The 18,926-nt window shown below is 33.9% G+C and overlaps 1 protein-coding gene across 1 annotated transcript in view; it reads left to right on the top strand.

The window, feature by feature from the left end:
• Positions 1 to 18,926, top strand: part of RELN (reelin) — a 389,961-nt gene that overhangs the window by 81,306 nt on the left and 289,729 nt on the right. The window contains exons 5-6 of the mRNA XM_051963196.1: positions 6,485 to 6,581; positions 12,233 to 12,284. Coding sequence (XP_051819156.1) covers positions 6,485 to 6,581; positions 12,233 to 12,284 — 149 coding nt within the window. The remainder of the gene's footprint in view (positions 1 to 6,484; positions 6,582 to 12,232; positions 12,285 to 18,926) is intronic.

An 18,926-nucleotide genomic window follows, 5' to 3' on the forward strand; every position in this document is an offset into this window, starting at 1 on the left:
ATGAGAAGAGATTGATCAACTGTCCAAGTTTGCAGAGTCAAAAAGAATAAGACCTGGGGAAAACCATTAGATTTGGCACATAAAAGATTATTAGTAAGTTTGGAGAGAGCAATTCTGGGCTGAATGATGAGGACAGAAGCCAAACTATAAAGACTTCAGTAGAGAGTGATTTGAAAAGTTGGAGACACCTATTGAATGTGACCTTCTCAAGGAGTTTAGTCACAAAACAGGGGAGAGACATAGAAAAGTACTAAATGGAGATGGACAGGGTAGGGTTTCAAAGGGAATTAAGGCTACAAAATCATTTCTTTCCTAAGGAGACCTAAGGAAATCTCTCCGTTTTGCTTCAAAATAGTGATGTTTTCTTCTTTAGTTTATATAGCAAAGCTTATATGATTCACTTCTCCTGGGAGAGAATGAGGTCATCCTTTAAGAACCATATATATATATTTTGTGTGTGTGTGTGTATAATTTTTCTCTGTGTATCTCTGTCTCTCTCTGTCTTTGTGTGTGTCTGTCTTTGTCTTTCTGTTTTTCTCCCTTCTTTCCCCTTTCCCCCCCTTCCCAGTATTAAGCTTGTGAGCACCACTTGCTTCTCACAGCCTTCCCTTTTTAGTATCCCTCCCCCCGCCTTAGAGTTCCTCCCCCTATCTTACCCCTTTCCCTCCCAGTTCCCGTATTCCCTTCCGCTTAGCTTATTCCTTCCCTTTTCACTTTTCCCTTCTCACTTTTCAATGAGGTGGGAGAAGTTTCACCATAGATTGAATATGTCTTAAGATTTTTCACTTAAAGCCAATTCTGAAGGCAGTAAGATACCCACTATATTCATCCCCCTCCCTTCTTTCTCTCAGATTTAATAGGTTTCCTATGCCTCTTCATGAGATGTACTACCCCCACTTTACCCTTTTTCTGGTACAATGTCCTTTCCGCATCAATTTCTAGAACAAGGTATACATGTATTCTTTATACATCTATATAGTCAAAATATAGTTCCCAAGATTAATCTTTACCTTTTTAGATTTCTCTTGAGTTCTATATTTGTAGATCAAACTTTTTGTTAAGTTCTGGCTTTTTCATCAGAAATAGATGAAATTTGCTTACTTCGTTTTTCTTCTTCCCTGGAAAAAGATGCTCATTCTCGCTGGGTAAGTTATTTTTGGTTGCATACCAAGTTCCTTAGCCTTTCGGAATATCATATTCCAGGCCCTTCGATCCTTTAATGTGGATGCTGCCAGATCCTGGGTGATCCTTATTGTGGCTCTTTGATACTTGAATTGGGTTTTTCTAGCCGCTTGCAATATTTTTTCCTTCATCTGAGGGTTCTGGCATTTGGCCACTATATTCCTTGGTGTTTTGATTTTAGGATCCCTTTCAGTGGGTGATCAATGAATCCTTTCAATGCTTATTTTTTCCTCTGTTCCTATGACTTCTGGGCAGTTCTCTTTGATAATTTCCTGGAAAATAGTGTCCAGGCTCTTTTTTTCATCATTCTTTTCTGGGAGTCCAATGATTCTCAAATTGTCTCTCCTGGATCTGTTTTCCAGGTCTGTTGTCTTCCCCAGAAGGTATTTCACATTCTTTTCCATTGTTTGATTTTTTTGGATTTGCTTGACTGATTCTTCTTGTCTCCTCGAGTCATTCAATTCCATTTGTTCAACCCTGATTTTCAGTGAAGTATTTTCTTCACTCGCTTTTTTAAGATCTTTTTCTAATTGTCCAATTGAGTTCTTTTGTTCTGTGGAATTTTTTTCCATTCCGCCAATTTTGTTTTTTAGAGAGCTATTTTCTGTTTCCAGTTCACCAATCCTATTTTTCAAGGATTTTACTTCTTTATCCACTCTCTCTTTAACTGACTTCTCCAGGCTCTTTTGCCAAGCCTCCCTCTCCTTTTCCCAAGCTTCCCTCTCCTTTTGCCAAGCCTCACTCTGCTTTTCCCATTTTTCTTCTAGCTCCCTTGTGAGAGCTTTTTAAATTACTTCTATGAGGTTCATCTGTGCTGAGGAACAGATGATCTCCTCCTTTGGGGATTCACCTGGAGACTGTCTGTTTTTAGTCTCCTCAGGATTTGGAGTCTGCTCTCTATCTGTATAGAAGCTGTCAAGGGTTAAAGTCCTCTTCAGTTTCTTACTCATTCTGTCTAATAATCAGAGACAAACTAGCAAAGAAAAACAGAAAAAACTGGAGTCTTTCTTTGGGGGAGGGGCTGGGTGTGTTATCGAGCTTCCTCTCCAGACTGCAGGGGGCAGCAGTGAGGCACTAGCAGGACTGTGTTGCGCCTGCGCTCTGAGATCCCAGAGTGTGCTGAGTCACTGTGGGGGGGGGCGGCCAGGTCCCGAGAGACTCCAGCTGTTTGGGGTTGTATTCTTCAGCCCCAGTGTTTTTAGCTTCTCTGCTGGGCTGCTGACTTGCTGCCGGAGCAAAGTATCCAAACCTGTAGCGAAACTCTCCCCACAGAGACGGCTGCGATCACTCCCCACCCCCTCTCCAGTCTGCTCCCATGCTCTCCCTGCCGCTGCCCGCCGCCTGCGCCCGATCTAAAACCGTACCAGCCCTCCAGTAAAGACAGACCTTTCTTGGCGAATCTCAAGGATGGCTTCTCTTGGTAACTATATGTGGGTTTTTTTTCAGTCAAGTATTAATTCAGAGGCTTGTAATGAAGTGGATAGTGAGAGAAAGCGCGGAGCTTATGCAGCTGTGAGCCTCCTCTCCGCCATCTTAACCGGAAGTCTTGTCTTTGTCTTTCTGTGTGTGTCTGTGTATTATATCTAGATTTTCATGTATACATGTTTATTATAATCCTCTGCAGAGAAAAGATTCTTTTCCTTCTTTCCTTCCTTCCTTCCTTTCTTCCTTTCTCTTTCTTTTTTTTTCTATTTCTTTCTCTTTCTCTCTTCCTTCCTTCTTTTCTTCTTTCCTTCCTCTCTTCCTCCTTCCTTCCTTCCTTTCTCTTTTCCATTCTTTCGTTCTCTCTTTCTGTCTTTCTCTCTCTCTTTCTTTCTCTTTTTTCTTCTTGTCTTTGTGTCCTTAGCAGCTAGCAAAGTACTTGACACAAAGTAGGTGCTTTAAAAATGCTTATTGATTGATGCTCAGTCTTTAGAAAGAATCATACAATAGAATAATTTTAATATTTTAGTAAGTTTAGGATCTCATTAAAATTAATAGTCCTACCAGTGATGCAGATCACAATCCATCTATGGATGGCTACTTTGTACATCTCAATATGAGAGTTATATAACATGGTAGTTAATTTCTTCTGGGTCACTGAACATTGTATAGATATTAACTAAGTGAATGATATAGCCAAAGATTATCTTTCACTCTCACCATATGACTGACTCACATTTTCCCCCTACCAATGTATATCTCTGACAATGCCACTTATATCACTTATGTATTGTTATTCATTTGTACTGTATTATAGTCTAGTCATAGATAACATATATTTATTCTTTGCCCTTTCGATGACATTCACCTTCAGTATTTTGATATTCCATTAGTCATAGACATCAAGTGCCAACGGTAGAAGATTGTTGCTAAAAAGTTGAATCTTTACTTTAGAGATAGATTCAAGATCATTTATACACATTTAACAATTTCCCAAAGATAACCCAGCTGTTTTTCTTCCTATTTAATTCCAAGACCACTTTGTTATCTATTTGTAATGTCTTTTCAAGACACACATATGTGTGTATGTATATAGAACTATCCATATACACAAATATATGTACAATATTGTTTATACAATTCTAAAGCATAATCTAGAAAATTCTTTACTTTTTTTTCCTCTGCAACTATTTAGACTAGATTCTTTTATGTAATTATGAATCCCATTTAGGAGACTTCAGTGTTGTAGGAGTTTTTCTATTCAGCTCAATGTCCTCATCACATAGGAGCATATAAAGAACCTCACTATTCATAGGAAATATCTTTCTTTGCCTTTTGGTTTCTATGCTAGACAGCCTCCACTATGGTGAAGACTACTTTTCTTGAATGTAAGTCTACTCATTTTATGTTAAAGAGGAGGCTTGAACTTTAATCTTCTTGAGGTCAGAGAACCCAGAATTCTATCCATTAGACCTCTCCCTATTGCCACAGTGAAACTTTATATTCACTGATAATAGAAATTCTTCATTAGTAAAATCTCTGTGTATAGTAATTATTGGAAAGGTCATACCATGATCAGTAAAATCATTTTAATGTACAGTTTTATGAAGAGCAATGGTGAAAAGTTCAGGCAATTTTCATATATCAAACTAAAGGTTTGCTAACCTATATAATCAAGAAATGCTAGGAAGGCATGTCAGTTAGCTTGTTTGCTTCAGTTTCCTGAAATGAAATGAAAAATGAGGATATTAATAGTATCTATCTGATAAGATTGTTGTGAGAATCAAATGAGATAATATTTGTAAAGCACTTAGCACAGTGTCATTATGCCTTGATAAGTATTTATTTCCCTCACCCCATCCCCATTCCATCTTTCTCTTTATAGAACTGGAAATAGACCTAATAAGCTCACAATTCTTTCCATCCATCCCTGTAAGAGTCTGTATGGTTTAGAAGAGGAGAAAGAAAATAAGCATCTTTTATATAACAAAAATTATCATATGCCAGACACTGTACAAGGCAAGCATTACTTTGTAGAGTATATTAGATGGAGTGTGGAATGGGAGTTTTTGGAATAAAGAAGGCTTTAGTTCAGATCCCAACTCTGAAGCTTACTGTGTGATCCCTGGATAAGTTATTAAACTTCCAGATGTATCAGGAAATCTATAATTTATTTTGTAACATTATGATACAAAGTTGCTATCTGTATCAGGAAAGGAAGTTCTGATACTGAGAATGTCCCTTGGGGGGAAGGAGGTGGGGGAGGGAGAAAAACCCAGCAAAGCTTGCAGAAAGCTTTATATATCTTATAATAATAATAGCCAATATATATCTTCCAAGTGCCAAGTTCAGGAACAGCTAAGTGGCACAGTGCATGGAGTGCCAGACTAGGAGGCAGGAAGATTCATTTTCCTAAATTCAAATTTGGCCTTCAGGCACTTACCAGCAGTATAACCCTGGGCAAGTCACTTAATCCTGTTTCCCTCAGTTTGCTTATTGGTAAAATAAGGTGGAGGAGGAAATGGCAAATCACTCCAGTATCTTTGCCAAGAAAATTCCAAATGGGATTATGAAGAGTCATTCATGATTGATAAACAATTATAAAAGCCAAGATATTTTCCCTAGATTTTTATTCTTAAAAGAGAAAAAATTATCTATAAAAGGTTCGGGATCCAATGGTAAAGTAGCCTAGTTAATAGACATGCTACATTTGTTCAACCTTGGATAGCCTTGGTTTTGCTGTTCTTGGCTATGAACTTGGTGACAGGTTTTTCCTGAATGAAATACATCATGTTGCGGTGAATTCTTTAGTTTATGCCTATTATTTATTGTTCACATTTCTTGCTTCTACTCCCAATGTTACTAGGAGGAATATGTATCAGAATTTTTTGCTGCCTACTTAGCTGCTTTGTCTTAGATATAAGCAAATAGCTGAAAGGGCATACTACCAAAGGTCTCTGAAATGAAGGACCTAGTGCCCTTTACACAATATTTAGCACCTGGAATGTGAGAGTCTTCAAAAATATTCTTTCTTCATGAAATACAGCTTTCGTGGAGTACAAAGTACTAGAAGGGGAAATATAAATCTTTTTCCCTTTTACTGGTTGGGTATATAATACCTAAAATAGTAGATTGAAATTTCATGAAAAAAGTACTATAAATACTGTGATCAATATGCAAAATAGCATTAAGAAATATAAGTTGTTCACTTGTGTCTGATTCTTGACAGAGATACTGGAGTGGTTTGCCATTTCCTTCTCTAACTCATTTTACAGATGAGGAAGCTGAGACAAATGGGTTAAAATGACTTATGCAGGATTACATAACTAGTAAATCTCTGAAACTGTATTTGAACTCAGTGTACTAGGTCTAGAGTCAGGAAAATCTATCTACTGCACCACTTAGCTGCCTCTAAAGACTCTAGGTAGTTTCTCTAATGTTCTCATGTGACAACAGAAAACCAAAACCAGTAAATTATTCTAAGATGGGAATTCTAAAATTCAGTACATCATCACATAAAGAACAATAAATATTATGAATAAATTGAAAATAAATATAAGAAATATAAAAAATGACTTCTGGTTACAGGCATCTTTAAACATGTTTATGCAAAAATTAAAATTGGGTATCTTATTTTACCTGTAAAATTTTAACACTCTTAATAAGTTATTAAGTTTAATAATTAGTTCTTTATTTTATTCATGCGTATTTAATATTAAAAATAATGGATCAATTCAATTTTATTCTATTCTTGTGGTTATAATATATAACTAAAAGCTGTGCTAATCTGAACTTTGTCCCATTGGATTTTCTTCCCTAAATTAGTCTCCTTATACAGATTTAGTTCTCATACTTGAAATGAATTTCCATGTTCTTGCAGGATTGAATGTAACAACTGTGAGATTGGAGAGCAGTGTGGTGTAATTATGCATGGTAACGCTGTGACGTTCTGTGAGCCATATGGTCCAAGAGAACTGGTAAGTGTTTGTTTCTTGCTGACATGATTTTAAATACATAAGACTTTTAAAAATCTTTTTTTATTTAAGTTTTGGATTTTTTTTAACCAGTGAGAGGTTTTATTATCCTATGTAGTTTTACTAAGATGTTAGTATATTGTTTATATTGGTAATAGCTGCACATATCATTTCTAAGGATGGGGAAGAAGGGTTTCAAAGGCAAAAAGAAAAAAACATAACACTAAAAAATTGGCAAAGCCTCAAATGGATCTATCATACTGTTATTAGGTAGTTAAATAACATTTCAGTTAATTATTTTAAAATTATTAGGTTTAGCATAGATTTGTATATTTTTTTCAAAATGATTATATGTAAATCTAAGTATTTGCATGAAAGATTTTTCACTTTGAAATTTCTATTACATTTTCTAAGCATACCAAACATTCTTGATAAATGATTTCTCAGACTGTTCTGAAATTTTGTTTCATATGATACGACCTGAAAGGTTAACAAGAAAGAGCAAGGATCTGCTTTCAACTAAGTATTTTTAAAATGTTGACGTTTTATATAAGTAACTTTTCATTATCATTATTAATAGTTATTATTGTGATTTGTAACAACCAAGAAAAGATAAGCTTAAAAATAAATTAAATGATTTTTAAATTTTATATTTAAGATGATTTGTTTCATATTCTTAAATAATGGATTATGTTTCCTACTGTTTGCAGTAAGATGACTTTCCTATTGGAAAATTAATGTCTTGGGATGTTTTGACCATTATAAAATAAAATAAAAAAATTTGTATCATAAGGAGATATTATATGGTTTTATAGAACTACTAGCCATCACTATGTGTTGAATTACCTTTTGAGTTGTTTGGCTCAAGTTTACAGATCTTGAAAAGTAATTTTACAGAACTGATGTTATTGAAGCTTGTATTACTTGTTGTCTCCTCTCTGCCCCCTTTCCTTTGATGATAATCTACCTATATATACTTTTGTTTTTACTTGATACTCTTTCTTTATGTTTCACTTATTATTCTTACTCTGTTGTCTTTTGTAGCAGGTTTGGATTTTTTTTTTGGTTTCTCTCCCCCCCCCCCTTACCACTGCAAACCCACACATCCTATTTCAACATCATTAATTTAATAGGTTTCTAAAAGACTGTGTTCTCAGGATTTTTTTAAAGAAAGAAAAATGCTACAGCAATTAAAAGAAGATTTAGTTATCAAGGAGTGATAGCCAATTAATTTTATGCAGCATGGTTCTTTTTTATATTGCATGAGTACCTCTTTCATGGCAATAGATATATTTAATTTATTGAAGAGAAGAGCCTCAAAACATTGATAAATTGAGGAGTTTCTTGTTGAAATTGGAGCTCTTACAACAGAATTAATTGGATGCAAATTAAAATAATAGGTGCTCATAACTCAAGTCTCGAAAGGTACTGTATTATTCCCCAAGATGGATGTGACTCTATGATTGCCGCTCTCCCTAAAGAAGTCCCTAAATCAAAGTTTTGCTACTATTTTTAAACAATGTATATCACTTTTAATTTTTCCCACCAAGAATTAAATTATTAATAGTTAGGAAAAAATGTCAATCCCTCCATGAAAGACATTTTGAACAGGGAATCATTTCCTATTATAAGTGACTTAGATTTGGTAGTATTTTCAGAAATGTTTGTCAAATTGTACTTTTCCATTAGTCAACAGGAAATAAAACATTACTCCTAAAAGAGCTCTTAAATTCATAATCACGTAACATAAGACCTAATCCATTTAGTTTTCTGATTATAAAAATTTTCTATTAGGGTTAGCTTGCTAATCAACTTTTTTGATTTGTATAATATTGTTAGTTGGATTAATTAAATGTTTAATAAAAATGGTTTTAAAAATCTTCTGGTTTAAATTCATGACATTTTAAAGGAATGCTTCCAAAGGTGAAAAAACATAGATAGGGTCACATTCTCATCCTAGGAATTTTCCTAGGAAGTTATTATTTGAACCAGAGTAAAATATTACTTTAAAAAACATACTTACATTGTAGGCAGGCGGCAAATATTCCTTTTTTCTTTATGACATTTTTTACCAGTAAGATTGGATTCAAGTTCATAATATTGTGACTAAAATTCTAAATCTATTTGTGTAATTCATGTAAAAAAATATAAAGGCAAGTCTTTATATTTACTTACTCCTAGGAATCTGTGTCATTTTCTTGTTTTTGTTAATGACCACTTCTGTATTGGTTTCACACTGAATACTGAATTACTCAAATCTAATTTGTATCATTTCATTGTTAAGCTTGTGTGATGACTAAACCATTGGGTATAAGTTGAAAAATCCACAAAGGTCACTCGCTTGCCATCATATGGAACATATTCTTTTCAAAAATGATTATTTCAACTGTGTTTAATGAAGAAAGTTTATTTGGAGAAATTTTGGGTGAATGTACTCATGAGGGTCAGAAATATTCCTTCCAACTTGAACCTTTTGTCACTGGGCAAGATAAGAATGGGTTCACTGAATATAAGAATTGTTTATTTTGATCATAAATATTACCTTTCATTCAATATATTTCATTATTGTTAATAGTAGCAGTTCTTACTAAAGTAATCATAGAATTAACCGTTGATATAGCAATTACAGAGTCAAAGGCTGGACCTACAAAATGACAAAATAGCTGCTCTCTGATTAGCCATCAATCATTCAGTGAAGTGGAAAAATTATTGTCAGACCAGTTATAATATCTTAGAATTTTACATAGCATAGTGTCATATATCCAGAGCTAGAATGGGCTTTAAAGGCTAGTTTCTATATCCCTCTCTTTTCACATGTGAGGAAATTGAAAGGTGACCTGAGATGTTAATGACTCAGAGCAGGAGGCTGCTTTTTACCAAGTGACATCCTTAAATTTAGGAACAGATACAATAGCACTTTACTGCCCTGTGCTGTTGTCCTTTTAAGTGCTGTAAAATAAAGAAAAATCATTTTGGTCTTTAGTCCATCTATGCTTATCATGTGGAAAGAAACAACCTACAGAAGTTGGGTGTAAAATTTACTCTTAAGTCATTCTTTAATTACCCTACAAAATATTATTTATCAAGTAACTCTCTGATAACTTGGAAAAAATTTTCTGCTGTGTAGATGAATTCAGGCTGTGGAAGAATCACACCTAATCAAAATGTGACTGGGGAGCAAAAGAGCATGAAAAGTGACATTGAGTAGGGTACAAACATCTTTCTCTATACACTTCTCTAAGGTTAATGACCTTACCATGAGTAATGAATTCTTTAGATTCAGATAGCTATAAATCTTCATGTTTTATATGAAGAATATTTGGGGATATTAAAGCTTATGCATTTTGTATCTTGTATGTAAAATGTAAAAAAATATGTAAATTGATCTCAGCATACATATATATATGCATATATACACACACACATATATATATATATATATAATATTGTTGATCAAAATTCATTTTAATAGGCCCTTTAGTTGCCATATTGTCAGAGAAAAAGAACTACTAATTTTTTAGGGTAGTGTTATGTTGATATTTTAGGTGAAAATGAATTGAACATTTATAATTGCCAATTTCAGGTATAATTGATTAGTTATCTGTGTTTGTGAATTAAGCATGCCCCATGTTTCTGATCTTGTTTTCTTCATTTCCCCTAATTATCCCATTTGATAATTATTTCAGAATGCTAAGTGAAGAAAAGGGAAGAAGTGAAAGAAAAATGAATTATCTCACAGCTGCTTAGTCATACTAGTATTTTTAAAAAGGTGTTGACCAATCAATACTGCTCAGTTTTTGATTATCTGTGGTACTCTATTCTCCTTGCTGTGTGCATGTAATTTAGGAGTCAGCTCATAAGTAGAGGCTACTGCTGAGGAGATGGACTCATGAGTGACACAACTCTGTGTGTTTGTGAACCTCTATGCTCTTTTTTTTGCCTTTGTTGATAGTTGCCAGGGTGATCCTTCTATAAACTTCCATTTTATTTAATCACATAAAAATAATAATCATATTTATCTTTACTTCCAAGAATTTATATTCCAAAGACTTTCAAAAAAAATTCTTATACTTGTTCAGATTTAGTAATATAAAAAGAAAGCTGCTGGTATACAGTTACTTCATATATTCTTCATTGTGCTCAAAGATCCATGATTTCTCTGTATATCCTTCCTTTACTCACAAAAATTGCAGCCTCTTTTTGCTTTGTTAGATAGTGAGCTATAGAGATGAAAAAAAATTCAGCACCCAACAACAAATCTTATAACAGCTTGCATTTATATAGAGCTTCATGTTTTGCAAAATGCTTTATATGTTACCTCATTTCCCCTCACAACAATCCTGACAGGTAGCTGCTGTTGTTTTCCCCCCATTGTACAGATATGGAAACTGAGGCTTGAAAGAGTTTAGTGAAATTCTCAGGATCATAAACTAATGAACTTCTGAGGGAAGTTTTGAACTGAGGTTTTCCTGACTTCAAGCCTAATACTTTTATCTGTTATGCCACCAAACAATGAGACTTTAACACAGAATCTCTCACTGTCCAAATTCTGATTCCTTTCTACCATAGAAGGAACTGTCAGAGCTTCTACTTAAGGCTGGATGAACTAAAACTTACATCAGCACCCTACCATGATAAGCTATCAAAAAATGTATCAAAGGACATTAGTGGAGAAAAGTAAGATAGACACATGTTATAGAAATTGTAAGAATTCCCTATCATCTTTTTTGTTAACAATGATCCTCTTTATTCTTTAAGACCAAGAATTTACTATAAAATATCTTATATTTGAATGAGAAATGTTCATTCAAAACCTTTTAAGTCAGAATTCCCGACTGACAAATTGTGTGGAATGAATGAATTGTAGCAATTTTTATGCCATTTGCAGTAATCCCTGATCATTTTAAGCAAATTATAATGATGCATTCCTTCTCAAAGAAGAAGAGTTCTGGATCACGTTAGCCACTTGCAGTCTATCAGCTATTGTTATATGTAGTTTATGATCTGCTTTTATTATGATTGGAAGAATCTGAGTTACATACACTGTTCTAAAATTCTTGGTGCCAGTTTAAACTCTAATATCACTCTGAAAAGGAAGAATATTCTGACAGTAAAAATTATGGAATAACTTTTGCAAGCCTTTTGAAACAAGTCAGCATCTTATCAGTATGAGATAGTGTTAGCTATTCTTTCATGAAATTGGGGAGAACTAAAGATAGGACTTTTCTAGGACTTTTTACATTAAAAATATTCATCCTATGCCCCAATATGCTGTTTGCATTCATTCACTTCATTTTCTATATGTAGATCATTTTACATTATTCCCCTATGCTACCCAATAGGTTTCACTAACATCAATACATCCAGCAAGAAACCTGAGAAACTGACCACTATGCCTGAGTACTGTGTTCTTATAGCTATATTTCTCCCAGGGTAACATGGAATAATTCTGTCTCCCTAAGCCTGGCTATAAATATTTTTAAAGGAAAAGACGATAGAGGAAATGATTAAATATATCTCAAATAATTCTTTCTCTCCATATTCTTTTCTATTTCTTTTCACATTCCTTTCTTTTTCTTCATTACTCATTTTTCTCTCTCTTTCTCTGTGTCCTTTCCTATTTATCTCTAATCTTTGTGTATTCCTTTCTTTAGACAACTGCTGGCCTTAATACAACAACAGCTTCTGTCCTTCAATTTTCTATTGGTAAGTACTTCTGTAAATTCAGTTTTTGAAAACTTTTTTTGTTTTAACCTATTGATTATAATGGAGAGAAATCATGCAAAATACTAGTAATAGTTGTTTGTCTTTCACTCTCGAAGAGGACTAGTGACATTATGAGAGTGGTGTTGAAGCATAAGTAGTGAAACTTTATTAATTAAAATCAAATTGTGGATATTTATTACAAATTGACATGTCTTGTTAAAAGCTGAGCAAAAGAATGGTGCAGGTAATATTAAGTACCATATAATCTGAATACACTTGGTGATATTTTTTGGTCAACTAAAATATAATTACCTTCCTAGTTGTTTTGTTTAGGCTAATATTTAATTATTTTATATTCCTAATATATATAATCACAAGGATTGGGAGAGAGAGATGCTAGGAGATAAAGAAAAGACAATTTAAATTTACTTCATGGCCATTATTAACAAAGTCTATAATTCACCTATGGTTAATTAAGTGATGACTGTATTATAGTGTTTCATGTAATTATTTGATGAATTTTTTTGTGAAAAATGCTTCTCTGATTGATTTAGAAACTCCTTCATGAACTAAGAGGAATCATTTTAGAAATTACTTTTTAAGTAACTTAATTATGTCTTTTCATTTGAATTTATTTTTAAATATATTTTATTTTATGGCTTTTATTTTTGTATTATTTAATTTTCTCCCTGTATTCCTCTTTTTTCCTCTTCCTCTAAGAAATGATTTTAATGAAAAAGAGGAAAAGAAAAAAAATGAGTAAAGCCAATCAATACAGTGACAAAAAAATACTGACATTATATACAGTTTTTCCTAATCCTGCAACCCCAACCCTATCCCAGCAAAAGAGTAAAGAGGAGTATCTTCTCATACCTCCTTTTTGAGGGTAGCCTTATTCTTATTCTTTGCAACATTCATTTTCAGTTGTTAGAAGTGGTTATTGTTTTTGTTAAAATTGTTATAGTCGTTATGTATGTTATTTTCTAGGATCTGCATAATCCATTTGCATCAGTTTATGTAGGTCTTTCTGTGAGTTCTATATATTCATCTGTAACAAAATTCCATTATATTCCATTACAAATTGTTATAATTTGTCTATCAAATCCTCAATCCATTGGCATTTCCTATATTTCCATTTCCATTTACTATCACAAAAAATGATCTGTATTTTTGTGTATAGACAGTTTTCTTTGCCTGTAACTTCCTTGGAGTATTGTCTAGACATAGAATCTCTAAGTCAAAAGGTATGGGCACTTTGACTGCTTTATTTGAAGAATTCTAAATTGCTTTCCAAAATAGTTATGCTAACTCACACTTTCACCAATAATACATTTGTTTTCTTGTCTTTCCACAGTCTTTACAATTTTAATTCTGTCTTTTGCCAACTTTGCCAACTTACTAGGTGTGATATGAAACCTTTGGGTTGTCTTGATTAAAATTTCTCTATTACTGATTTTAAGCATTTCTCTTATGAAATTCATCTTTATTGCTTTATTAAATTAATTCTCAAACATCTCTGTAAAATCTGGATTGCTGAAAGGGGTTATCTATATCAGTGAGACCATGGATCCACTGGGGCATTGGCATTTATTAATGGGCATTTTACTTATGATTTTCTCAGTGATTTTACAGGAACCTACAATTATTAATTTCCATATCTTTGTTTATTTAGACCACAATGTTTTGAAGACCTATCAAAGTAATGAGAAACTTTTGAATCCACTCTTGATTTCTAAGTTGGTATTATTCAGGAGGAGAGCTATCTAGGAGAAACTTCTAGATCACTTTTTCTATAGCTCTGCTATTTAGAGGAAATATAGATGGATAGAGAATAACTCTAAACCAAAATATTGAATTTTAGATCTTAAGAACTGGGATGCTACAAGAGTGGGATGCTAGAAGGCCTCAGATGTGGATGGAGATGTCTTATTAAAGCTGAAGAACCTATTTATTTTGCTGAATAGCCTTGTATCAGAGAGTCTGTTCCTGAGAGAATAGATGGATTGAGGTTGATAAGGGATAGACAGAGATGGGACAAATCTTTAAGTTTGGGAACAGACTTGAGAGAAGATTGGGGGTAAGGGAGGCATCACCATTTTATTAAGCTATATGGTAGGCAGTTTCATCTAAAATATTGGTTTAAATCTCAAGGATAAAAGTAAAAATAATTGATACAAGAATGTGGAAAGAAAAAATAGATTATGATGACTTTTTAAAAAACCCTACTCTAGTAAGAGCTTCAAAAGAAAAACAGACATTTGTCTGGGACATTTCTATTAATAAGACAAAAAGTATTTTATTATAAGTGATATATCTTAATAATGTAAAGTTTTCTTGAGAATTGGGTGAGGTATTAGGCTAGACTGATTCTTAGAAAAATTTTAACAGTTCAGATAAAGTGCGTGGGTGAAGAAGAAAATTGAACCATACATTATTATTAGTGAGCTATCTTATAAATGTACATGATAACCAATATTTCTCCAGAATATTTCATTGAACTAAAATGCTCAGAATAGCATTATTTTGCTTATATGTATATTCATTCCAGTGAAACTAGACTGATGCAATAACCCAAATTTTAGAGATATTATAATTATATGTATTCATTTATAAATTTTAGAAGCCCTATATGATTATGCCAAATTAGGAAAAATAATTAGTCATTGTTAGGCTTATATTCTTCAGTTTAGAAATATCTATAAAAAGCATGTGTAGGAGAATTAGATATAACCATTTGATTGTTGCTGTTTCCTGGTTTTTTCCCTGTGATTTCAGTGGTGTTGAGAGTGAGGAAATGACTTTAACCCATGCACATAGACAACTATAATTTTAAGGAGTTGCTTAGGGACATCAAGACCTTAAGTGCTCCGCTGTGGGATCTCAGAGCGCAGGCGCAACACAGTCCTGCTAGTGCCTCACTGCTGCCCCCTGCAGTCTGTAGAGGAAGCTCCATAACACACCCAGCCCCCCCCCAAAGAAAGACTCCAGTTTTTTCTGTTTTTCTTTGGTAGTTTGTCTTTGATTATTAGACAGAATGAGCAAGAAGCTGAAGAGGACTTTAACCCTTGACAGCTTCTATACAAATAGAGAGCAGACTCTAAATCCTGAGGAGACTAAAAACAGGCAGTCCCCAGGTGAATCCCCAGATGAACCTCATAGAAGTGATTAAAAAGGCTCTCACAAGGGAGCTAGAAGAAAAATGGGGAAAGCAGAGTGAAGCTTGGGAAAAGGAGAGGGAGGCTTGGCAAAAGAGCCTGGAGAAAGTTAAAGAGAGAGTGGATAAAGAAGTAAAATCCTTGAAAAATAGGATTAGTGAACTGGAAACAGAAAACAGATCTCTAAAAAACAAAATTGGTGAAATGGAAAAAAATTCTACAGAACAAAAGAACTCAATTGGACAATTAGAAAAAGATTTTTTAAAAGTGAGTGAAGAGAATACTTCACTGAAAATCAGAATTGAACAAGTGGAATTGAATGACTCGAGGAGACAAGAAGAATCAGTCAAGCAAATCCAAAAAAATCAAACAATGGAGAAAAATGTGAAATACCTTTTGGGGAAGACAACAGACCTGGAAAACAGATCCAGGAGAGACAATCTGAGAATCATTGGACTCCCAGAAAAACATGATGAAAAAAAGAGCCTGGACACTATTTTCCAGGAAATTATCAAAGAGAACTGCCCAGAAGTCATAGGAACAGAGGAAAAAATAAACATTGAAAGGATTCATCGATCATCCACTGAAAGGGATCCTAAAATCAAAACACCAAGGAATATAGTGGCCAAATGCCAGAACCCTCAGATGAAGGAAAAAATATTGCAAGCGGCTAGAAAAACCCAATTCAAATATCAAGGAGCCACAATAAGGATCACCCAGGATCTGGCAGCATCCACATTAAAGGATCGAAGGGCCTGGAATATGATATTCCGAAAGGCTAAGGAACTTGGTATGCAACCAAAAATAACTTACCCAGCGAGAATGAGCATCTTTTTCCAGGGAAGAAGATGGACATTCAACGAAGTAAGCGAATTTCATCTGTTTCTGATGAAAAAAACAGAACTTAACAAAAAGTTTGATCTACAAATATAGAACTCAAGAAAAATCTAAAAAGGTAAAGATTAATCTTGGGAACAATATTTTGACTATATAGATGTATAAAGAATACATGTATACCTTATTCTAGAAATTGATGTGGAAAGGACATTGTACCAGAAAAAGGGTAAAGTGGGGGTAGTACATCTCATGAAGAGGCATAGGAAACCTATTATATCTGAGAGAAAGAATGGAGGGGGATGAATATAGTGGGTATCTTACTGCCTTCAGAATTGGCTTTAAGTGAAAAATCTTAAGACATATTCAATCTATGGTGAAACTTCTCCCATCTCATTGAAAAGTGAGAAGGGAAAAGTGGAAAGGGAAGGAATAAGCTAAGCGGAAGGGAATACGGGAACTGGGAGGGAAAGGGGTAAGATAGGGGGAGGAACTCTAAGGCGGGGGGAGGGATACTAAAAAGGGAGGGCTGTGAGAAGCAAGTGGTGCTCACAAGCTTAATACTGGGAAGGGGGGAAAGGGGAAAGAAGGGAGAAAAGCATAAACCGGGGTTAACAAGATGGCAAGTAATACAGAATTGGTCATTCTAACCATAAACGTGAACGGGGTAAACTCCCCCATAAAGAGGAAGCGGTTAGCAGAATGGATTAAAAGCCAGAATCCTACAATATGTTGTTTACAGGAAACACACCTGAAGCGGGGAGATACATGCAGGTTAAAGGTAAAAGGTTGGAGCAAAATCTACTATGCTTCAGGTGAAGTCAAAAAAGCAGGGGTAGCCATCCTGATCTCAGATCAAGCTAAAGCAAAAATTGATCTAATTAAAAGAGATAAGGAAGGACACTATATCTTGCTAAAGGGTAGCATGGATAATGAAGCACTATCTATATTAAACATATATGCACCAAGTGGGGTAGCATCTAAATTCTTAAAAGAGAAACTAAGAGAGCTGCAAGAAGAAATAGACAGTAAAACTATAATAGTGGGAGATCTTAACCTTGCACTCTCAGAATTAGATAAATCAAACCACAAAATAAATAAGAAAGAAGTCAAAGAGGTAAATAGAATACTAGAAAAGTTAGATATGATAGATCTCTGGAGAAAATGTAATGGAGACAGAAAGGAATACACTTTCTTTTCAGCAGTTCATGGAACCTATACAAAAATTGACCATATATTAGGACATAAAAACCTCAAACTCAAATGTAGTAAGGCAGAAATAGTAAATGCATCCTTTTCAGACCACGATGCAATGAAAATTACATTCAACAAAAAACCAGGGGGAAGTAGACCAAAAAATAATTGGAAACTAAATAATCTCATACTAAAGAATGATTGGGTGAAACAGCAAATCATAGACATAATTAATAACTTCACCCAAGAAAACGATAATAATGAGACATCATACCAAAATGTATGGGATGCACCAAAGCGGTAATAAGGGGAAATTTCATATCTCTAGAGGCCTATTTGTATAAAATAGAGAAAGAGAAGGTCAATGAATTGGGTTTGCAATTAAAAATGCTAGAAAAGGAACAAATTAAAAACCCCCAGTCAAACACTAAACTTGAAATTCTGAAAATAAAAGGTGAGATCAATAAAATTGAAAGTAAAAAAACTATTGAATTGATTAATAAAACTAAGAGTTGGTTCTATGAAAAAACCAACAAAATAGACAAACCCTTAGTAAATCTGATTAAAAAAAGGAAAGAGGAAAATCAAATTGTTAGTCTTAAAAATGAAAAGGGAGAACTCGCCACTAACGAAGAGGAAATTAGAGCAATAATTAGGAGTTACTTTGCCCAACTTTATGCCAATAAATTCGACAACTTAAATGAAATAGAAAAATACCTCCAAAAATACAGCTTGCCCAAACTAACAGAGGAAGAAGTAAATATCCTAAACAGTCCCATCTCAGAAAAAGAAATAGAACAAACTATCAATCAACTCCCTAAGAAAAAATCCCCAGGACCAGATGGATTTACATGTGAATTCTACCAAACATTTAAAGAACAATTAACTCCAATGTTATATAAACTATTTGAAAAAATAGGGATTGAAGGAGTCCTACAAAACTCCTTTTATGACACAGACATGGTACTGATACCTAAACCAGGTAGGCTGAAAACAGAGAAAGAAAATTATAGACCAATCTCCCTAATGAATATTGATGCTAAAATCTTAAATAAAATATTAGCAAAAAGATTACAGAAAATTGTCACCAGGATAATACACTATGACCATGTAGGATTTATACCAGGAATGCAGGGCTGGTTCAATATTAGGAAAACTATTAGCATAATTGACTATATCAATAACCAAACAAACAAAAACCACATGATCATCTCAATAGATGCAGAAAAAGCATTTGATAAAATCCAACATCCATTCCTAATAAAAACACTTGAGAGCATAGGAATAAATGGACTTTTCCTTAAAATAGTCAGGAGCATATATTTAAAACCATCAGTAAGCATCATATGCAATGGGGAAAAACTGGAACCTTTCCCAGTAAGATCTGGAGTGAAGCAAGGTTGCCCACTATCACCATTATTATTTAATATCATATTAGAAACACTAGCCTCGGCAATAA

This window comes from Antechinus flavipes, chromosome 5 (assembly GCF_016432865.1).
Source record: "Antechinus flavipes isolate AdamAnt ecotype Samford, QLD, Australia chromosome 5, AdamAnt_v2, whole genome shotgun sequence".
NCBI lineage: Eukaryota > Metazoa > Chordata > Mammalia > Dasyuromorphia > Dasyuridae > Antechinus > Antechinus flavipes.